This window comes from Athene noctua, chromosome 12 (assembly GCF_965140245.1).
Source record: "Athene noctua chromosome 12, bAthNoc1.hap1.1, whole genome shotgun sequence".
NCBI classification, from domain to species: Eukaryota; Metazoa; Chordata; class Aves; order Strigiformes; family Strigidae; genus Athene; species Athene noctua.
In genome coordinates this window covers 12,313,411-12,337,228 of record NC_134048.1, presented here as the reverse complement: position 1 = coordinate 12,337,228, position 23,818 = coordinate 12,313,411, and the positions used below count along the sequence as shown (strand labels likewise).

At 42.5% G+C, this 23,818-nt stretch overlaps 1 protein-coding gene across 4 annotated transcripts in view; it reads right to left on the bottom strand.

Moving 5' to 3' along the window:
• Positions 1–7,367: 7,367 nt before the first annotated feature.
• CSNK1A1 (casein kinase 1 alpha 1) overlaps positions 7,368–23,818 on the bottom strand; it is a 35,457-nt gene continuing 19,006 nt past the window's right edge. For 2 of the 4 annotated variants that reach the window (XM_074916363.1, XM_074916366.1), the window contains 6 exons: positions 20,902–21,041; positions 17,577–17,655; positions 16,502–16,576; positions 15,145–15,251; positions 14,131–14,279; positions 7,368–8,882 (listed from right to left, as the gene is read on the bottom strand). In XM_074916363.1, the coding sequence (XP_074772464.1) occupies positions 8,875–8,882; positions 14,131–14,279; positions 15,145–15,251; positions 16,502–16,576; positions 17,577–17,655; positions 20,902–21,041 (558 nt within the window). In that variant the 3' untranslated portion in view covers positions 7,368–8,874. Of the gene's footprint in view, positions 8,883–14,125; positions 14,280–15,144; positions 15,252–16,501; positions 16,577–17,576; positions 17,656–20,901; positions 21,042–23,818 lie in introns of those variants that run through there. The other 2 variants (XM_074916365.1, XM_074916364.1) reach the window with 2 other exon arrangements.

The following is a 23,818-nucleotide window of genomic DNA, read 5'->3' as shown; positions in this document are numbered from 1 at the left end:
CTGAACCCACGTGCAAAGCACCACAGAGGTTTGCCTATGCCCCCACAGGCAGCAGCAGGTTAGCCAAGCAGGCAAGACACAGCTGATCCAGCAGACCCAGAGCAGCAAGCCCTGACCCAGCTCTGCCAGGCTCTGCCCGTGTTGCCAGACCACCTCGTGTGTCCTTTACAGGCTCTTGCAGTGGAACTGTTAAAACACTTCAGCCCGCTTCCAGCATCATTGCTAGCCTGGCACAGCAGCACTTCCAAACCACCCTCCACACTCAAAGTGCTGCAAAAAACCCTTTCCTTGGGGGAGAAAAGGATATGGCAGGTCCCCGAGCAATCGTTCCACTTGGGGCACAGCTCCATGGACTGTCACAGGCCTGACAGCCAGGCACAAGGATGATCTTATGGCTTCAGTGGCTTTGTGTTCACCTATGATCATCCATAGGGGGTTTAGCAGAATCAGGGCTTTTCTCAAAGAGGCAGCTGGCATGCAGCTACAGGTCCAAGGACGGCAGGGCAAGCTCTGCAGAGCCAGCCCTGCTGAGGACATCCCCAGCTTCCCTGTCCCCCAGGCATGCTGACATGCAGGCTGGGAGCAGACAGAGCTGCCACAGCAGTTTCAGTACCATCTCCACAGCAGCTGCCCCCATACAGCTGGGGTGCCCACAGCTGCTCCCTGGCACCAGGGTGAGGACCCAGCCAGGGCAAGGACCCTGCCAGGGCAGAGAGGTGCAGATGGGACCAAGCTCTGGGCTGGGCCAACACTTTTGAACCCACTCCAGGGAGACATGCAGGGCTCCAGACCAGGGCAACACCCTCAAGACACCGGTAGTCAGCTCTAGGGCAGGTGGAGAGCTGACAAGAGCGCTGATGTGGAGCTGGTTCAGCCTTTAGCTCCCAGCATGTTAGCAGAGAGGCTGAGATCAGGACTTCAGCCCCAGCTCTAAATTACAGTGAGAATAAAGACAGCAGGGCAGGGCAGCCTCATTCTAGAAATGGGATTTGGGCACAAGCACTTGTTTCCTGGAAAGTTCCCTGGGGTTTGGGATTCCTTCCCATCCCACAGAGCTCCCCTGGCAACACTGATACTGAGTACCCCACATTCCCACAGGACCACAGCTCAGCCATGTTAACAAACATCAGCAGCTGGCAAGCTATTTAGAGTAGCAGGATTGCTCCCAGCACCGCTTTCCGCTCCCATTAGCTGCCAGAGGCATGGCCTGCCAGCACTGGAGGTGACAGCCCCACTGTTGTGCTGGAACCAATTCCACCCCCATTGCATGTGCTGGAACCTCACAGGCTTGCCACCACGCTCCATGCGAGCCACCATGTCACAGCTAGGAAGAGCCAAGCACGCAATAGGTTTGTCTGTGCCCCACTTGCTCCAGTATCTTGTATTTTAATTTCTTCCTAGAGGTTACAGGGAAGCTGCTGTGAACTGAGTGCAGCAGAGCTCCTTTGGGCAGCCAAACCGAATGCTGGGGTAAGAAACAAGCCACCTTTGCAGCCAACAGCCCCCTGGGCTTGGGCACGGAGCCTTGCAGAGGGTCACCAGCACATGCCATGCGCCTGGCTGGTGCAGAGGGCTGCTCGCACCCGCCGGCTGGGGCTCTCCATGCCCACAAGCTGGGCACCTCGCTGCCCCCCCAGCTGCCGGGCTCGGCTGGGCACCCCTGGGTCCCGATTCTAGGAAGGGGGGGCAAAGGGCAGCCAGCCCCCCCGCTGCTGCCTTTGCTGTGTTTACCAGTCACCCAGCAACCCCGCCGAGGAGAGCAGCACCCGCTCTGCTTTCATGGCTGGCCTGCCTGGCTGCTGCACCCCCCAAACAGCAAGGCAGGAGGCCAGCAAGCAGGTGGTACCAGGCTTTCCCTTGCCAGCAGATAGGGACAGGACAGGCAGCACTTGTCTGGGGACCGGGAAGCCCCCTCAGGACTTCCCGAGGCAGGGGACATACCAGAGTCCTCCAAGAAAGAGGAGCAGGCAGCTGCCTGCACGATCTTGGCACGGGGAGCCGGCTTGTGTTAGCACAACTGCTTCCTCCCCCTGCTCCCCACCCTGTGAAGGGCCATAAATACATTTAAACACACCCTGCACCGCGTGTCCCGCAGATGCCCAGGTGTCCTTTGTCACCCATGTTCAACTCCTTCCTTGGAAAAGCCAGTCCAGAAAGAGCTGCCCAGCCACAACCAAGCCAGTCTGTCCAGTGCCGTGATTGCACCTCTCTGCGGCCACGGAAGGGATCCTGCCCACACAGCTACCCCTGCCTGCGGTGGGGGCTGGGGAGACACAGGACAGGAGAGGGAGCGGCGGGCTGGCAAACCCCAACAGTCTTTCACTAGGAAAGGCTGAGCGCAGCACAGATCAGACCCCGCGAGCTGTTTGCATGTTGGGAAGCAAAAACAAGCCACTTCCAATCAGCATCAAGTTCCCAAGCCCAGGCTTTGCCTCCTGGGAACGCGCCGCCAGACTCTGGCAGAGCCCGCTGCCTGCTGGCACACTAGCCAGCCCTGGCCGGCACTGGCAGAGCACGGCTCCGTGCCCAGCTCACATCCCCCCCGCGCTGCCCCGTGGCTGGGAGCTCCCACCAGCAGGTACAGGGAAGGTCAAGAGGTACAATGTAAAAAGCTGTCGGTGAGAGGGAGAAAGGTCACCGAGCAGTGACTTAACACCCATAATCAGTTTATGGGATTTGTTAACAGCTTCAGGCTAGCCAGCCAGGAAATTGCTGCGACCACGTCAGCTCAGCTTGAGCACAGCAGCACCTTCCCACGCCAGGGGTGCAACGCAAACAGGGTTTATTGATGCTCCTCGGTTACCCAGACACAAGCAGCGCAGCAGGGCCATCGTGGCATGAGCCCATCTAATAAAAGCCATCAATTAATACTTCCTGGGCAGCCCAAGGGAAGAATGGCCACAGCTGGGTTCCTTGCCTTTCCTCCCCCAAAAGAAAGGGGTCTCGGGAAGGAAGACAAACTCTTCCAGGATGTGAGTCAGCCGGAATTTCTGGCCATACCTGCTGTTCATACAGTGCCATGCAGCAGGAGTTACCTGAGGCCCTGCTGCCGTGTGCCAGCGCCAAAGGAACACAAACACATATTCTACCATGCAAACACTCCTGATGCTGTTTACAGGCTTCGCCCCACCAGGTAACCCCGACCCAGACATGTCTGCTGCCAACAGTCCTGGCCCAACACCAGGTGCTGCCATGCCACCGGGCATACAGCAGGAGGACAAGCTCAGCACAAGTCAGAGCTGTGCCAGGGGGAAGCCTCTGGCAGACAAGAACGAATGTATTTGCTGCCCAAGTAATTTTTCTCAGCTCAAAAGACTTGCACCAGTTTTCAGCTTTCCCTCTCTGCTCTCCTCCCCCCTGCCCAACTATACCTGCCTCTACACCAAGTCAGGCAAACAATTCTTTACTCCTCTCTGCCTGACCTGGGAAAAACCCAACCTACAGCTGCCACCTGATAAAAGTCAGGCAAATCCTATCAGCAGAGGCCAGCCAGCCATCTCAGTCCAGCACTGGAGCCAGCTGCAGGCCTCAAGCTGGTCCTGGGGTGAGCCCACTGTACCCACCAGGGCACAGCAGAATTTGTGAAACATTAGTCCTTGTAGTTGTATAGAGATGGGCTCAAGGATCTTTAAAATTACCCACGCTGCTAAGAAGTGGAGATTCCAGTTGGTGTACAAAAACCACAAGAGAAGCATGTACAGCAGGGAGGGTGAGCCAGACAGACATCAGGGTAAGCTGTGCCAAGACCAGCCTTAAACCCCAGGGGTTCTCAGTTAAACACATCTGATGGCTCATTTGGAAAAGTCCCACTGTGCTGCTTTGGCATCAGTATGTGCCACGGCAACACACAGGGGACTCATCCAAGGTACGAGACAGGGAAAGGGAAGATTTGTTCATCCTACCCATGGTCTGGTGGACCACGAGGTCCCACAAAGCACAGTTGAGTCACACAAGTGCTGCTGCCCCACCTCTGCCAGTTATCTGAATTGTGGCAGGTCAAGCACCTGCCCTGTGTATTTACAGGGCTGTAAAGGATAAGGCCCAGATTTATCATTACACACAGGGGCTTTGACTGCAACAAGGAAAGCTCAAAAGCCAGTCTACCCTGTAAGACATGTACACTCCCTTCAAGGTCTTCCAATTATCTCTAATTGCTTTCATTTGAAAAAACCAAAGGTCCAGAGTCTGTCAACTGCAAAGTAGCTCAAGGATCACTATTATTTCAAGGGTGGTGGAGAACAGGGAGCCCCGCAGGGAGCCGCAAGCCTGCTCTTCAGGATACAACCAGTGCACACAGCAGCTCTGAAAGAGCTTCTCCACCAGCTACACATATTGATGTTATCCTTCAAACTCAGACAGAAATGAAGTTAAAACCAGCTGCGTTTCAAAAACCCAATCCACATTATCAACAGGAACAAAAGGCTCCTGGGGAGGGAAAAGAGGACTGAGTGTGCTCAGATACTTTCACCAGCAGTCCCTGATATCAAAATGCCAAGCTGGTCTCTGAAAAAGGAGCTACATCAGCTTCAGTTATTTTACAGGCAAAAATACTGGGAAACCTGATTACTCAAGCCTGGTGTGAGAATGTTCCCTAGCTTCTCCCTATTTCCAGCTACCTGAATTCAGCACTAGCAGAGTCATATCTAGGAACATCTCACATGGATGCAAAAAGTCAAGTCAGCATCTTAATCAAAAAAGATTTCACACTTCTAGCACTGAGCTTTGCATAGCAGCTGAGCACACTGTGGTTCCCTTAAAACCCAGTCCTGTGTTTAGGACACAGCCTTCCCTTAACACACCATGTTTCCTTCATGGTTAAGGACAACGCAGTCCTGGGTCTATTCTGAAAAGCTTTGTTAATGAAGCCAAGAACGATGAACATCCTTGTGTCCTAGCGTAACAGTCAATCTCAATTCTTTGCCTACAGACCTGGTACCACCCTCCCCCCTTCCTGTTTTGCCCTGGATAACAAAGATTATATTAAAGAGCCATTTCCACATTAGAACACAACATGAACGCAGTCCTTCCACTCAGGCCCCATTAGGAGGGTGGGCACTTCCTCTGTGTCATCCCTCGCCTCATGTTTCCAGAGGAATTAGTGCTCGGAGCAGACAGCTCTTCCTCCCAGCCCACTTTTCCTTTTCGTCTGGAGCCTGCCATACTCATAAACTTGTATTATGACATCAAGCTGATATGAAATCATGATGATTTCACTGCAATTAAGGAGCAGATGGGACTCTCAGAGCTGGCTAAGCAACAAATCTTCTAAATTGGAGAATGCTGTCGAGAAAAATTAAAGCCTTATGCAAAAAGCCAACTTGGGATCACAAAAAAATTCCAGCTGGAAGGGACTGCAGGGAGGCATCTAGCTCAGGCTCCTGCTCCAAGCAGCACAGCTACAGCCTGGGCACCGTCGCCTCTGCCGCAGTCTGCTTTAGGAAAAGCACAGCACACAAAGCACACACAAGTTCCTGCAAGTTGTACGCACTGCACCTGGAAAAGCCAACTGAGAGAACAGGCAGAACAATGCAGTAGCAGAGCAAGTCAACACGTAAGCTTGAAAAATAACCTCCATATAGAATTCGATAGCAATTAGCAAAAGCCAATTAGGATAGCAGGTACTGGACAGGTTTGACACACCTACGAGAAACATACCTAGCTTCCAGAGACTGACAGTGTTTTCAACATAACCAGGGTTTGAATTCATCACTTATTACCAACACCACGTGTAACAGTAGGCAAGACAGTGAGAGCGACGTTACTAATGTTACTAATAACTGAGACCTTGAGCAGTCTCTCCTCCTTTCAGAGCCTTTTATGGGAGAAGAGAAAAATGCTCTCAATTGCTTCTAACAAGGAATGGCTTAAATAGGTTAAAAATAATGAACCAGTATGCTGCACATGAGCACTCCATACTCAAAATTAAGCAATCCTTTGAAAGGTGGCCTTAGGAAGCCTCTCAGTTGTTGTAAGGAGGTTAATAAATTGCTTTGAAACCCTGTACACAGCTTAGTAAGACAACTAAGAACCTGTTGTTACAGCCTTATGTCATTACCTGAATTCTAGCACTTTCCAGGGAGCATGAGGTTGTAGTTCTTGCGCTGTACAGCCTCTGTTATAGTAATTACTTGTAAAGGGCCTGGGCTTGCTTGCAGAAGTTTTTGACTTTGCATCAGGACAGCAGGTAAGAGCAAACCTCCCAACACAAAACCTTTGCAGAGCTGCAACCAGGAGTCAAGATCCACATAGTTTTTAATGCTTTCAGTTTTAAATCTTTGTTACAAACCAAATAGATTACACAGTAAATGAGTGTTCAGTATCACAGCATCTCTTTAAGGAAGGTTGCCATCTTGCTCGTTGTTCAGCATGTCTGGTGTAGACTGGTTTTCTGCAAAGCAGCATGACAGAGCTGACAGTTTAAGCTCACACTTCTGTGCAGAAGTAAACTCTATGTCTGAACAACTAACTGGATTCATGCTCCTCCACAGGACAAGGCTTGCAGTTCTAAGAACTACAAATCAATGCATTTTGACACTCCAAGCATATGAACTGTTCTTGCTTATCAAGGGCAGTTGTTTCTAAAATCTGACAACCCTCCTCAAAGTCATGAGTAAATTTAATGGACAGATGAAATAACTTCTCCTGAAACCAAATGATTTCTTCATGTCAAAGCAAGAAAAGTGGTGCCAAAACTATTCTAAGCAGCCACTCTGAAAACAGCTGACAAGAAGGCATTTCACTGATCCTTCTTTCCCTTCTGTCAATGCATGTTGTCAGATGCATTGCCTAGACAGTAGAAATCATATATAAGGACATAACATAGTATTTTAAATACCAGTTCTTAGAAACATACCAGTTTTCATACGAAGCATTGCTTGTAAAGCATCCTTATTTGGATGAGGCAATGCTCAGAGTCTAGAAAAACATCCTAGCCAGAAGAATGAGCTACATTTCTTCTTCCACCTTCCAGGTAACAGAGAGACCGCTCTGACTTAGAAGTTTCCAAATGTGCACTGGTATCTCTGAAGCCAGGCAGACTTTTTGCCTCCCTGTACTCCCAGATTATCTATACAAATGTTTATTAGCACACAATGTTCTCCAGCTAAAGTTTATCATCTTCTCAGAGCAGATCCTTCTCATGAAGAGAGTATGCATAGTGACCGCAGGGGAGTGCGGCCTTGATCCAGATTACCACTCCATGATGACAAAGAGTGCACAGTGTAAGTATTATGATCTTGAAGAAACAGTTTTCAAAATGAAAGACCTTTTCAAACAGTAAAAATATGAACTGTGAGCAGGAACTCTGCTACATGCATGGAAACTGTCTAAAAAGCTAACATACAAACAACATTTACACAATAGGCATCTGGCAGCATTTTCAGACATTTTTTTAATTTATTCTGACATGCTATAAAGGAATAAATTACACTGTTAAAGAATTACCAGCAATAAAAGTACTTCTTTCTTTCAGCTGGGCTAGAATAGGAGTGAGAAGGAAGACAGCCTGGGGCAGTAACCAATGTGAACTCTGCATGGTGTGAGGCTGTCCCCAAGAACAAGAGTAAATCTGGTCATATCCACAAGAACTTGAAAGAAAATGCCTTGGTTTAAAACCATCCAAATGCTCCGTTCAAATTTTTCTCAAAACTAGCAATCACAAGTCAGTCCAGCCGATGCATGACATGGCAATGCTCGAAGGCTGCCAATACCGGGTCTGCAAAAGATGCCATCTCATTTTAAAAAAATCCAATCTTAGTATAGAGGGCTGGTCTCAAACAACAAGTTATAAAAATGCAAGACTGCCCCTTCCCCCTCAAGGAAAAAATACAAAATTTATTTAAAAACAAAATGAGGAAGAGTTACAACACTAAATCTAAAATGATTTAGAAAGAAATATGACTTCTTTTGCTTAACAAATGGCCTCGAAACTTGGTTTAGAAACAGGGTAATGTAGATTTCTTAAACTGAATTAACAAGGCAAATTAAAAAAAAAAAATCTCATTTCCTTACAGAAAGTTTTTAGTTTTTAATGAACTTGTAAACAAAAAAGCTCCCGCTTCAAAATAAAAACAAAATCCCAGATCATATAGATGTTTACAGTGATTACATTTATCTAAGCAACTTACATACAGGTTCAGTTGTAAGATGTTAACTAAATTTCGTGACAAATATGCTGTTTTTCCTTTTATACCAAGAACATTATAGAGTTAATGCAGAGTCCTAAAGATTATCTAGTAGTCGCTAAGTTTCTCTTAAGTCTTCACTTTAGATGCTGTTATTTCTAGCACAGGTAAGCAGGCAGAGTCTTTCATATGCTTAAAAACTGGAATCTTTGGTTACTACCATGTCAGCTGGCTTGGTATGTTGCACATAGAAGCCAACAACTTTAAGAATGTTTTAAGTGTACAACTTTCAAAACCCAGGGAGGAATAACCAGAAAAGAGTGCACAATTGTGAGCATTTACAATTATCACAACTGTTGCCGAAGACTGTTCATGCCATTCTTCCAAAACAATGAGATCTCATAAGCAGTGTAGTTCAAAGTAAAAAGGTAACAAAAATTGGCATATGCACAATTTTCTCCACTTGTGTGTCAACCATTAGTTAACTTTTCCACTTGAAAAAAATGCAATAGAAAACTGGACACCATGTTTCACTATCTCAGTAATATTCACAATTACAGCTGCTACAACTCAAAAGTGCAGCATCATTGACACTGCCCAGAGCCAGTTTATACCGATATTAAGTTCTTTACACCAAGTAAATGGTTGCCCACAGCCACTGGCAAGTGTACGTATGAACTAAAATTTCTAGGATTTGGGGAGTGACAAGTCCTGCTCCGATCTGCTCTGCTTTGTCCCATCCTCGCCATGCTCAGAAACCTGCAAGATAAACACAAGGGCAACTTACTGATACGTGATGAAAATGAGAAACAACCTTCACAGTAGGAGAATAAAACATCAGTTATGGTCATTCAAAGGGGAAAATGCTGCTCCATCTCAGAACTGCAGAGTTCCTGGTGTCCATTTCCAAAGCTAACCAGCATTTGCCACCGCCCTTTAGCTCAAACACACACACCTCTCACTCACACCTACCAATGCACTGGAAAACAGGCTTACACACCAGCTGGATGCCACATGCCTCAAATAGGAATTCAGACCAACAGTTTGAAAACAAGTTGTGTTATTGCCACTAGGAAGCAGGATGTAATTTCATAGGATTGTTTTCTACTTGTCTGCAATGTCTCATGTTTATATCTTTGAATGTCAAACTGTCAGCTGATTGCAGTGGTACTCCTCAGAGACGCAGTATGGCAGTGTCACACAGACAGAAGGAAAAGGAACGGGAATAACTTACCTTACAGTAACTGGTGTTCACTACACGCTCACATATACGACACTCTGGGCAACCAGAACAGAAGTGAGAACCTTTGACATTGGCTAGGAACCAGCATCCCTTCTGTCCTTGGAAGGACAAGTGAAACAACTCATGTGACAGGGGAGGTGGGGCGTCAAGAACAATTCTTTTAAAGTTCAGTACTCCAAACAACAAGCTCAAGACATCGTGGAAAAGGGAGAGTAAAAGAATACCTACACAGATCTCAACGAACCGGTTACTGCAAGCCAAGTCAGACTTCTCTTCATGTGACTGCTTATACACTCATTTCTGGTGACTCAGGTAAGTAGCACTGTGCTTTAAACAGGTAACAGGAGTCTCAAAGACTACTTTGCCAAGCAAGTTTCCATCCTGGATGCCCTCCAAACACAATGGTATTCTGTTGATGTATGAATTAATCTGAGCCACAGCTCAGTTTCTGCAACAGAAATCTCTTCCCAGTGAAATACAGACAAAGCTGACCTCAGCTATATCTTGTGCTGTCATCCAGAGACAAGAAAGTGCAAACAAGTCTTAAACACAGCCTGACATTCAATCAAAAGTGTATCTGGATAGTACCCAGAAGACATCTTTAACTATTCCAGAATAGGCTACAGGTGATTTAGAAAAGATCTGATAGCTCTGAGCCAAATTAATGCACAGAAGGACAATCTCTTTATCCAGTACTAGAAAAATCTAAAAAAAGTAGTATTTCCACACCAGCATTAAGACAGTCACTGCAACATCAGTGCAAATTCTCACAGAAACCCCAGTGATTCCTTAGTTCCACTGGCATGAAGTTGTCCATAACCCTTACTTGATGTACACAACAGTTACACTGTTTTTCCACTTAGTATGTTCAGCAATGAACGCTGATTCATAATTTGAACCACTTTCTCCATCAAAGCAGCCAAAACGAAGTCAGCAAAGGAGGAGTGTGCTCCCCATGTGGGAAGAAACAGATCAACTCATTGCTTTAGTGGCCTGGATGTTTCAAATGAAAATGGGATCCTGAACCTGAGAAGAAAGGCCAAGTGAACGAATGATACGCTGCTATTTGTTAGAATAGCTCAAATCCAAGGTATTATGGGCAAGAGAATGCCCAATTCTACCAAAAGCAATAGGGAACCGGATTCAACCCACGACATCCCCTGCAAGTCCTATTAAGACTACATGGAAGTGTTCCCAAACACAGCCCAATCACAGCTGTCAAATGAGACGCTGAGACATTCATGTAACACGCGAGACTTTGCCAGTAGGAAGAACGTGCTGAAGAGCTGATGCTCACATCTCTCTAACAAATCTTCACTATGTAGATGGCCAGCCCAAATCTGCACATTCATCACTCCTTGTCCCTCCACAGTGTTACTCAAAACTCTGATAATCTCAATGCTATGTGAGAGATACTCAAATTGCTTTATTATTTCTATAGCTGCAGATCTATCAACAGAGGAACGGTAACTGTACTGTCATACTCTAGGAAGCACCTCTACTTGAAAACAGTCAAACTTTTTCTCTATTAAGTAGCTGCAGAGACAAGCAGTGAAAACTATTTAGTTATCAATTGGCTAAATCTCAAGCAGTGAACTATTAAGTCTGTTCTGAGAAATACTGCCACAACCATAGGCATCTAGCAAATGCTAATGAACTGCTGACAGGCTTCCAGAACTCTACATTGAAGCGAATTAAAAACACCTCTCGCAAAGGGAATGGATAGACTTTATCCCGGAGATTGACTGCTTGAGTCATTTTATGACTGAGGGAAGCTGACTGTAAGCATTGTTACAAATCACACCTGAACAACTACTGCAGTGTCAAGAGATTGAGAGCTAAACTTCCCAGAGTCAGCAGAGAAGCCCTGTCTGTTGAAACAGTTCACCTCTCCCAAGTTCAAAACCAGCTGATCTTGCCGTTATAAAAGATACTGCACAGGGTTCCAGAGAGGGACAGGAAAAAAATAAAAGAGAAAAAAAGGCCATTGACAGAACAGGCTTCCCTGGAACCAAACAGAATATTCAGCCTGAATAACCTATAGGATTCAGTGAGATGGTTTAATATGGATCTGAGTTAAGATAGCCAGAATATCTATAAAGGAGCACACTGTCCAAACAATTTAAGTAATGTAAGTCTCTGGACACTGTTTGAAAGAATTAAGACTTTACCGCCCTCCTCAGATGCACACCTTCAGTAGTAGCTGCACTTTATATGGTGTACTGTATGATTTTAACCAGTAAATGCACCTGTAAATTCCTATTTCCAGTACTCTTAAACTGGATACAGTTACCAGGGGGGTATAATTTGATACCATGAAAGCTTTTAAGCCACTTTAGCATAGGCTTTGCTACAGCAACTACATGAGAATTTAACTGAACTCTGGAAAAAATAACCAGGTATTTCATTCATCTTCAATGTCAGAGCAACATATAAGCCATACAGCCTCCTGCCTGAACTTAGCTGGTTTCAGAAAATCTTCATTAACAGGCAATATTTCCCACAAAAAGGCATGTAGGATTTTAGAAATCTGGAATTGTTACTTTGCTGAAGAGACTAAATTAACTATTTTAGGAAGCTGAGGAAGTCTTCAGATGTTTGACAAGCACTACTTTAATGCTTTGCTGACATTACAGCTTGACTGATCCAAAGGTCACAAGCCTTTTCTTCATGATGGGGAGGGCAGAGGAGGGATTAATTTCTCCAAAAGACTGTTACTCTGTGCGAGAGCCACTGAAATTCTGCTAGGAAAAAAAAAAAGAGCAAGCAACTTCTCTACAGCTATAGCAATGTGCCTTGTTACCAAAGAACAGTGCAATGAGGAATGTCCAAGAAACAGAAATGGTCTATAAGGTTCAAATAAGACAGCTTCCCTGTTACTCGTGCTGCTCAGTCAGCTGCAGCTTTGTACTCTGTCACTGCATCATCACTAGAAGGTGGAGACAGATAATCACTATAATGACCTTTCCTTTACTTACTGTATAGCACTCGGTCAGAGACTGCCTGAGCCAGGAGAGTACCACATTAAACCTCAGAATACTTCACCAGCACAACAGTATTTCAAACACATACAACTTGATTTTTCAGGGCAGCATCCATTTACAGATCATCCCACCCGTTAGACCTCCTGTAAGACCTTGACTTTAAGCATGAGCCGTTGTAAGAAGCTGCATTTTTATCTACGTTATTTCCTTCTGCTCTAACAGCCATCCCCTCCACATTCTGACATCAGGTTCAGTAGTGGCTTCTGAACTTGTCAGAGCTTCTGTATTTCAGGAAGCAAGCTAAGCCTGGTGCTTAATTACCGAGTCTGCTATGTACCAGTGTTTCAGCTGAAGGAACTGGTTTACAGCCTTCAATGTTTTAACATGTCAGCTCCAGCAAAGTAAGTTGGACTTTTTATGCCACAAAGAATCTGACATTTAATGGCATCCTATGGAAATTTTTTTTCTTTAAGAAATCATTTCAGATTGAGTCTTGGGAAGACCAGCAGGTATTTTAGTTCTTCGTTTTTTTCTGGATGAAGTGTTGTATTTTTGGATAGCTATTTTGACTAAAGCCACCTGGCAATGTTTGAATGCTGCCACAATACATGAAAAACAATGTTTTGATAAGTTTATTGTAAATACTCCTGCATTTCTTTGACTTCCAAGTCTATCATGTTAGCTTAATATATAGTTTTATACATATAAAAGTGATAGTCAAGACAAGAATGTACTGAAGAATAGCAAGTACTAGCAATATCTCAGTACATAACTTAAACCTAGCTTCTCTATTCTCACTTGAACAACCTCATTAGCTTCAAGTTTATCCACAGCTCATCTTGAGCAATCAGTTTCATTATAAGACTGGCTGTAAGTCACCAGCTGTAGCAGTTTCATGCTAGTAACACACTAGACTAACACAGTCAGATTTACATCACCAAAAAAATTTAAAAAGCTTCTAGAATGTTTAAAAAAGTCATATGTGCCTTTTCAGAACTCAGTTGTCAGTTTTTACAATTACACCTTGAACATTTCACAACATTTCCCTCTGAAACCATAACCTACAAACATGAAAAATAACCAAGAAACCTGAAGCCCCACCCAGAGCATCCAGATACTTCAGAAAATTGTGACTTGGCAGTCCACAGCAGTTCAGGGTTACTCCTTGGTTTACCCAAGACATTTTGAGCTCACTGGTCCTTTCCTTTAACTCTGGACCAAATGTCTCAGTGTAAACCCACTGGAGGAAGCCAGATCATTCACAATTTTCTGTCTCCAATGTTTGAGGCATATAGAACAGAAGCAAACCCACAGCACTATACCAGCTGGAACACAGTAGAACCCAAAGTCTCTAGATCCTTGCCTAGTTAATGAGAATTATCCCTTAAGAAGTGTTAGGTCTAGGATTTTGGATTGTATTATATATTTATATATATATAAATATATATAGATGTATATATATAGATAAAAATAAATAAAAATGTCACATTCCCAACACCAAGTCAGTTTCTTGTTTTTGGAAAGTGGTTAATGCGGGAGCAAAAGATGCAGTGGTTAAAATGACCCAACATCCCCAGAAGAAATGATATGAAGAACAAGGACATTTTGGTATAAAGTTAGTAGTCAAATTCTCCAAGGACGTCTTTTGTTTTTGCTTTTTAAATTAACAGCCAAATATATTTTTTAAACCACCTCCTTGATCTAACACTTAAATTGCTGACATTGTCCAAATTAGTGTAAATTTTTTTCCTGTAACGTCACTTGGTTCTTGGCTACTAACCTTTCATGTTACTCTTGGATTTGTCAGTTTGCTTGCCTGTGGGGGTTTGGGCCTGCTGCCCCTGCCCACTGGAAGAGGCTGCCTGCTGTGCTGCTTTCTGCTTTAACATTGTCCAGTCGAATGTGTAGTCATATTGGTGGTTCAAGGTCCTAGAAAAGAGTAAAATACTTTACAATAACACATCATAACTTCCTTACTGCTAATACCAAGTTTTTGCTGAAAACCCAGAACTACAGGTTAACTCTTCTTGTAAGATGCTTTGGAGATTATGAATGGGATATAAATGTTAAGTATTACTAACTTAAAGGGATTCTTGAAGTAAGCCCATATACCATCAAGCAGCATTTTCTTCATTGTTTATGCAAGAGTTTGCATTTGTAAAGAAGCACTTTCTCAAGACTCCGCTTACCCATTTGTTTGCACTGAGGTTCTCAGGTTGGGTTTTTTTTAATATATGCAGTTTTAAGCAGAGACTGCAGCACTGTAGATCATAGAATAAAAATTGCTTTCAGTTCCAGAAACCTGGAGGGAGACTCTTGAGGGAGCAGTACCAGTTCTTCTTTTGACAGATGCTGTTCACTCCACAAGGCTGAGTTTATGTTCTGGTTTCTCTAACAAGCTCAATGAAACTGCACTATTCCCCACCATTGAAATCCATCTCTCAGGCACCACTGCTAGTCCCATCACCAACCTCCAAACATCAAGCTTCAAACACTTCTACTGAGGAGTCAATTTCTTAAGCTACTTGCAAAAGAACTTGAAGCATGGGCTCAACCCTCTAGCATTGGTGGTCAGATCATGCAATGCAAAAACAAGAGAATCTTTTCCTTCATGTTTAACACTGAACAATATTTTTCAGGTCCTTTAAACAGCTTTTCAAACTTTAAAATGAAAGAAAGTCCCAGAAGAACTCCCTACAATATACAGAGCAGCTTTCTGCAGCGCAAGTCCCACAGAGCAGTTACCAACTGGTAAAGCACTGAAATTTCTGTACTTTTCCACTTTGAGACTGACCTGAAAAGAATACGGAATAATTGCCTCAGATACATGTAATCTGGTGCCTCTTCAAAGCGCAGGCCACGACAGTAGTTCAGATACATGGCAAATTCTGCAGGGAATCCCTGTAAATCAACAGTGTTAATCAAGCCACGGCTTGCAGCAAAAAGCTTCTAACAACTTTCTATAAGACGGCAAAAAGCTGTATTTCTGTCTATGATGGCAGAGACAAACTGGCTGAAGATTCCCAAAGTCTAAATTCCTCTTTGTCTCTCATTATTAATTTATTATGTATTTCAGAAAGTGGATTTGATCAGCAAGTTACCAGGTTCACATTCCTTCCCCAGAATTGTTACCTGATGCATGTTTTGCAATTACAAGTTGTATGTTGAAGGTTTTGGTAGCAGACAACATATTTAAAGCACTTCATTCACCCTAATTAAACCTAGTTGTTATTAACTAGGTCTCCAAAATAAGTAGTAATTGCCTCTTAGAGGAATCCACTCATGTTTCCTTGAGCATACTAGAGGCAAGATCAGTTACCACTATTAGGTGTGCAGACTTAAACCATGAAAACTTGTTTCAAATATTCCCTGCTTTACATATTTATAAATTTAAGGCTATATTAAACCCTACATGTAAATAGGTAATAGCATACAGCTGTACTACAAGAAAAAAACCAACACAGCGTATAACACTTGAGCAGTTTGGAAGATGCTGTCAGACTGTAAGGGTGTGTAAATGTGCCTGACTAGAAAGTGCAATCCTTGGTGCTGCTGTTTGATGTGCAAAAACTACTGTGTGTTCTCAGTGAGCTTTGTTACTAAGCATGTGGCTGCCGCAGTTCAAGAGGTTCAAGAGAAGTCTTAAGACCCAAAGTACAGCACTGGAAGAATATCATTCTGCAACATGGTTTTAAAGATCACTTGACATTCAACTCTACTACAGTCCCTATCTGAGAGAAAGACAGTATGAACAACCTGAAAGAGACAAAACCAAGCATATATGGGTAAGCTATACAGCTCTCCCTTGGTTTTATTTATCCAAAAGGGCACATATAGAACCTTCACTGTAGAAGCTGAGGAAATGAACAGGCCTCACATAAGAGCTGGAGAGCTTGCACAGCCGATAATCACCAAGAACTAGAATGATGGTGGCATGAACTACACCAAAAAATAGCAGCAAATGCCTGCCCTGTTATATACATTCATAATCTTGCTGGGTGGCCAAACACACAGCACCCATGACTGCCAGAGGAGTATTATTCAGTCTCACATGGCATTTGCTGCTACCTAATATGTCGGCTCTAGTTTTTAAAAAACAAGGAAGAAAAGAACTTTCATTTCACAGTATGACATCATTTGGAAACTCTTACCTTACACAAAACCTCAACAGGAGTGGACATTTTCTTTTCACTAATCTTTTCATACTTTTGCTTCTTTGTTGCAGCCTGTGGAACATGTAGGTCACAATATAAGAGATACTGTGCAACACTGGATTAATAAGGACAGTAGCGAAAAAATGACAAAAATCCTTTGGTCAACCATAAGTATTTTATGTGAAATCTTCAAGTCCCACACACTTACTGCAAAGAGAATGAAGGTCAATCTGGTATTAAGATTTGGACACAGTTTAATACCATTTGTCGCAGTCTAATGCTTCCATCACATGGCACAGCTCGTGTAGTTCTAGCTGCTGCTTTTGTCCATTAAACAGACCAGACTTGCATTTACATTTGCCAAAGTTCTATTAATTCCCACTCAGTACCCCATTCAAGGGCTGCTGCGTGTTTCAGTAAGCAGCCATTACATTCATTTGCAGCTGAAGAGTTCTAGTGTTTCACAAGCTGCTTGCCTTTTTAGAAGACTTGCAGCTGCAACACCATTTGAGTTACACAACTCATATGGAGGAAGAAAATTAAAACACGAAAACAAATCACTGAAGTCTAGATAACAAAAATAAGAAATATTTGCCATGCTTATACCTGGCTACCATACATTAAAATACTTGAAACTGTTGCAGCTAAGAATTATTCAGTTGTGCCATAAACTGGACTGAAGATACCACTAAAACTGAACTTGTTAGGCAAGAGATTATTTTCATGCTCTCTACAGCAGTTCAAAAAGCCACTAACAGTGTTATTTTCTACTTCCCAAAAAGGGCCTCAGCCCACAACAGGACAATAATAATTTGCAGAGATGACGTAAGCTATTCTTTAGCATAAATTTTACTACAGCCAAACAATACACATTTTGCTGCTGCACAAGAAGCAGAAAGAACCTTTCTTCTACATTCTTTAAGTATCATGTCTTAGGAGAATCCACTTTGCATAACTGAAGCTAACATTATATACAACCACTTATCCAGACCAGCAGGCAGAAGCACAATACCCAAATGTGATAAATAAAAGGAAGGGTGAGGGGTGAAAAAAACAAGGCAACATAACGTACCTTTAATCCTTGCCAAGGCAGACTGGTTCTGTTAAAGTACATCAATACATAGCCTAGAGACTCCATGTCATCCCGACGACTGGAGAAAGAGAAAGAACACAATGAATTACAAACTTTGGCATTTCATACTTTATTCCAAAAAGTGCAAGCATTCCAAATTTTTTTTTTTTTTAAATAATTAAGGAATAAAACCTAAGCTTTGATGCAAAGGAAGGTCTCTTTCTAATACAGCTAAGATATCTAGATGTTCAGGATTCAGAAGATTACAGATGTAACAAGTCTTCACAAGCAGGAAGGAGATCCTATTCATTTCTTTAGTCAGGTATTGTGTGTGGTATATTTCCATCTGCAGTTACATCTTTGGAAAATAAAAAATGATACATTAAATATCTTTCCCATTTAGTTAAGTAGCTTGGATAGAAACTAAAGTTTTACCTGTAGGAACCATGGAATGCATTGTAGGGGAGATACAGGACATGAGTCTTAACTTCATTAAGAACATTTTTCCCTGAACATTACCTCTGTCTGGGACCAATCTGAACATCTAACCCCAAAAGGGCATATTTTCTTTCTTCAATTCTGTTAGAACACCCTAAATTGTCTCTGTGACTTTTAAAAAGACAAGCAGTATTAAGAAAGGTGAATGCATGAGATATCCCTCTGCTTTCTTCCCACAAGAAGTCTGTTTCAAGGCAGCTAGAGAACTCCAAAGTTATCCACCCATAGACTTGACTGAGAATTTGCACGCAAACTCTCATCTAAGACGCTTCATAAGTTTTCTGTACTGCATATGCTCCAGATCCACTCTTCAGCCATATGAACACCATCATACTTTGCTACACAGCTTTCATGATTACTAAAGCTAGTACAGTTCACTGAACTGGAAAAAAACATTCCATGATTTTTCTTCTCTTGGCAAAGTTGCCTCTTCCCAGTTGTGGTAGAATCAGATTTTTCCTCTGACTGCCCCTCTGCAGCTGACATTTATTTTACATGAGACAGAAAAAAACACTGATTTTTCCTCCTCCCAGCTCCTTCACCAAAAGAGCCTGACAGGTGCCTGGGTGGCAAAGCAGCAGCAAGACATCTGCAAGAAAAGCATTTAAATGGTGACAGGAATGACTACACACCTACTACCCCTAGAAGGGAGCAAAAGGCTGAGAGTGGTATTGCAGAGTTATACATATGGGTGAGGGTAAAACAGCTCCCTTTAAAGTGAGAACAATCTCTAAGAACCTGGACAGATCTACCTTCAGATCTTGGTATGAGAGGGAAGAAGATGTATGTGAAGCTTTATGTTACAGCCAACTCAATATAACCACTAATAATCCCCAGAATGGCCTCCTGTCACCCCCTCAACTGATGTTCCATCTCTCTAACCCTCTGGGAGCTATCCCAGAACAAAGACAGTTTGGCTCTCTAAACCATTTCACCACAAGGCCAAAAATACACTAGCTGTACCCAAGGTTCAGGGAAGAGAAGACTGGTTCACTCCTCTTGACAGCAACTAGCTCTGAAATCATCTCAGCTGTAACATGAAACCACAGTCAAAGACAGATAAAATGATACTAAGACCACAAACTCCAGCCTACAAAACTTGCTAATTCTATTAGAATTGCAGATTTTAATCATCAATACAATCCAGAGAACCACCAGACAAAATTACATTTTCTGAGAAGGCAGTGGTAAATTCAGAAGCAATAAAGGGATTAATAGTTTCCATCCCCCATCCAGTTCATTGTTTTAATGTTTAATGTCATGATTTTGTAGGAAACATTTAGTTCTGTAAATCTGTAATAGATATATTACATGTGAGCACATACTGATAAAAGTGATTTGCAGGCTTTGAAAAACAGGACAATACTCTCTATTACTAAAACAAACAGTGGATTACATTGCAGACAGCTCCTTGCAAACAGCTATCATTACATATAGGAAAACATGCACTGTAACAGTTAAAGTACAGCAGTAACAGTTGAAAAATTCTGCTACAAACTTCAGGACTGGTTTCTCTTGATCGCAGGAATATATTACTTGTTTGCCCCACTGTTGACTTGAACTAGACAGTTTAATAGCTTTTAGCATGCACCAAACTACATTTCTAATTATATTAGAATTTTCATTACCAGCAGATGGTACAAGACCTCCAAATAAATTCAAAAGCAAGTTTTTTTGCAGTTCCCTCCCCTCACTGTAAGGTGTTAGCACAGCTAGTCCCTTACAAGAACGGCTTGGTTTCTATAAAATGTATTTCAGAAATGACACCTGTCATTTACCTTACTCGACCCACACTGCCAAGTAGGCTTAAGTAATGACACTTGACAGACAATAAAATGCACTTAAGGAAATTACAAGAAAAGAAACATGGAGCATTTTAAAGCAAAATATTTGTAACTTACACACTCCGTTGAAGTTGAGCAATAGAAATCCTGTCATTCCCATCTTGATTAAATTGAAGGTCTGAGGCACAGACATTCATTAAAGTTTTAACTATGTCTGATCAACCTCAGCATCTCATGGTAAAGCTACACTCTGCACTTATACATTACAATATCTAAGCATATAGGTAAGGAAGAGAAGAGAGTCATCACTCCATATCTCTTGAGTACGTAACGTACACTTCCAAACAGCCTGAAGTGCTATCTCCACTGGACCACTGCTAGGATATCTAGTGGCAATATGCTTTTGATCCAGATGATAAACATATGTTTGTTGATTAAGCAAAGCTTCAACATATAAATATGTATACACACACATACATGTGTACACACATACACAGCCACAACTATGGTTGTGTATACCAGAAACCAAAATATAGCATGAGTGAAGTTGACAATCTTAGGTCTTTCTTGCAGGCAAAAGGATAAACAACAGTTTACTAACTTGAAGGGAGAGTGAGAAAACAGGACACAGACACTAGCTTTAGAATACTCTTTCTGGTTACGCAACCACATCTTAAGCCAGTCAGCAGTGGCGTTAACAGGTACCAAACACAAACAAGAAAGTGCACCATTTTATTTGTGAAGGGGCTCTGATAGATCCAACATGGAAGTATAGCTTATCCTTTAAAAAAAAAAAAACAAAACCAGAAGAGTATGCAGAACCATCCACCCCATGCTGCAAGACTTAGACTCTCTTCAAGAAGCAAATGAGGTGCCTGGATTTTTCCCCCCCCTACCCTTGCATAGGCAGCCAAAAAGAAAAGTACCTGCAAAGGAATATATACGCACTTATTCACATAAAATTAGATCAGACACTTTGGAAGCTTACAAATAAGATCATCTTCCAGCCTCCAAAAGCACAGCAGTAATCTCCTTGAACTCACCTCTGCTCAATGCCAAGATGTGCATTGATACTGGCATATCGAGCTGTGCCAGTGAGATTTTTGTCTTCTCTGTATGGTATGTGTTGCCTTGTCCTGTTGTCCCGGTACTTTTTGGCCAAACCAAAGTCAATAAGGAATAACTTAAAGAAAAATGAAAATAGATTATATTCCTACATGAGGCAAAGAATCCCCCATCTCTTTCACTAGGCATTAGCTACATTTTAAAGATATCCATCCACAAAAATGTAATAGTCTACAGTTAAGAGGAAGCAAAGTAACAGTGCAGAGTTGCAACTAGCGTTAACTAGTCAATTCAAATACTTAATAGTGAATTAGTTCAAGCCTTTTCTCAATCCAGCAGAATAGATTAGATTGTGCTGCTCAGTATCTCTAGTTTAGTTCTACGACTATTTTATGTTACTATTGTAGTTTGTATCACATTAGCTCCATAACTGCATTGCACTATTTAGGAAGGAAACTAGCATGTGCTAAAGTACACTTACAAACCCACTCACACTAGAGCAGTTTACACATACAGATAGTTAATGGCAGCTCAGCAGCTTAATGCAAATGATGGTATATCCTGTAGTGTTCTCTAACCCTCAAAGAACACTGACCATTCTGCAGAGCATAAGGCCAAAACCTTCAACAGCGAACAAGGCATCTTGCTTTCAATCGTATGCTCATTTCAAGACTACCAGACTACTATCACAGCAGCATGACACACTTGCTGATGATATTAATACAGCCAGGAAGCTAGAGCCTAGTACATGGAATCCAATTTAGGTTTCTAATAACCAAGCTTGCCCAGTGATTTGATATTTAGCAACAACTGAGTGCGTGCTAATTAGTGTGCTAACAGCCAACCTATCTACAAAGGTTAATACAGACTGTACCTTGTGACAAGATTTTGGGACTAGGCAAAAAAAAAGCTGAGGCAGAAGTATGGAAGGAACATTTCAAATTCTAGCAATCAGTCTTCAAGCTACAAAACATCAGGCTGAGCTCCCGATTCCAACACTGGATTAATACTGCAGTATCAGGGACTACAACCCCTACAGATTAATGAATACTGCAAAACTAACTTGGGTGAAGGAAGGAGATGATGGAAAGAAGACAGTATCACCTTAAAGGTGACTCCAGCACAGAAGATGCAGCTTTAAATGCAGACAAGTATGGGAGACTGACCCTTTGTTTCAGTCTTGGATGCAGGTATACTTGCATATCACTCTGGCACACTGGAAGTGCTGTGAATTACGAAGTGACACTCAAGAAGTATCAAAGATACTGAACGACAAAGTTTCTGAATTGCATGGTAGGTATGTTTTAGAATTCTGGTTGAAGAAGATTTTCTAACTATAGTAGTCTAGAGAGGAAAAAAACAATGCTTAAAACCTCTTAAACTACAGGTGTCAGAGCAAAAAACCTTAAGTCTTGCAATGATTTATACACAACCACAAAGCATAGCAGTTCTACATTTGCTGTTCTAGTGAAAAATCACCCTGAAAGCCCAGAATGCTTTGAGGAAGAGGACAAAACCAAGTTTTAAAATCAACTCCACAGGTCAGACAGTTCAGAAAAGTGGGGGTCTTTGTGTTTGTTGCACCCGCCACAGCCACCACTAGAGGTAGTTATTCACTTAGTGAGCACGGACATGGTCTCCAGCTACCAGGAAATCAGTGATTTTGATACTAAACTCCTAAAGCAGATAGTGCAAAGCTTTTATGTGATTACTATACTGCAAATGCAACTATCCTGGAAGCAAAGCCTGAGCTCAAATGCAATCCCTTATTTTCTGATTAAAGCTTTCTGATCTGACAACAGCCTCTAATGCATAGTTTGCAATAGCTACTTTTGCAGGGCCTTTGCCCATTAATTTAAGCAAAATATTATGCCTTGAGAAGGAAGGAAAACCAAATACTACATGCAGTCAGAATATTTTCACTGCACATTTAGTTACAAACACTTTAAACAATTCAAAATCTTCACGTTCTTTCTGTAATCCTGGGGATCTTGCCCTTAATTAATGGTATGAAGGGACAAAGTCACAGTTCATGAATCAAAATAGTTAACACTGGAAGTGTCCCTCTAGTACATAAATAGCTGGTGTCTAGTCCTGTTTAGCACAGACATGGTAAGACTGCATTCTTCAAAAGAATTCTAAAAGTAAATCATGGCTCTGCCTCTTCCACAGCTGCTGTAAGCTCTCAATATTAGACCTGAACAAAGTAATTCTGCCTTCTCTCAAGAGGTATGAGCAGAACCTCTTAAAAAAAAAAAATTCAGCAACACAGACCTGTTTTACACTAGTTGATTAACTGGATATTATTTTACAGCACTGATTTCTCTGGGGAAGTTTACTCTGTTCCCTAGCTTCCACTCATTCTGTATTTCCCATTCCAGATAGGTGTAAGGCAAAGGAGGAAGTCCATCTTGCAAAGAGTTAAGTTGGAAGATACAGCCTGATTTGGATGAGCACAGAATGTACCGATGCCAGCCAGCAGGAACACAGATGTATTCCCACAGATAACCTCATACCACCTTAATTCTGTTTGTTGCACAATCAGCAGGAAACTGGAGAAATAGGGCAAGATTTTTGCCAAGAGCAACTAGAGAAGTAGATCAAAGTCTCTGCCTCAACTGATAAGGAAGTTTCAGCAGACAGCAGAAGCCTGCCAGCTTGCGTACAGCAGCTAGCTGCCTCAGATTTAATACATGAAGACTATCATTGTGGAAAGCTACGGACTGATTCTATGGCCAAACTCCTGCACTATGATTCATATTCAGCAATTTCCAGCTGTCCTGCTACAAACTGGTGTATGTCTTCATTTCTCTCAAATTCATCTTCTCTTAAAGAGTCAGGAATACTACATTTAACACTACAAGATAAACTCATGCTTCTCCAAGACACAGCTTC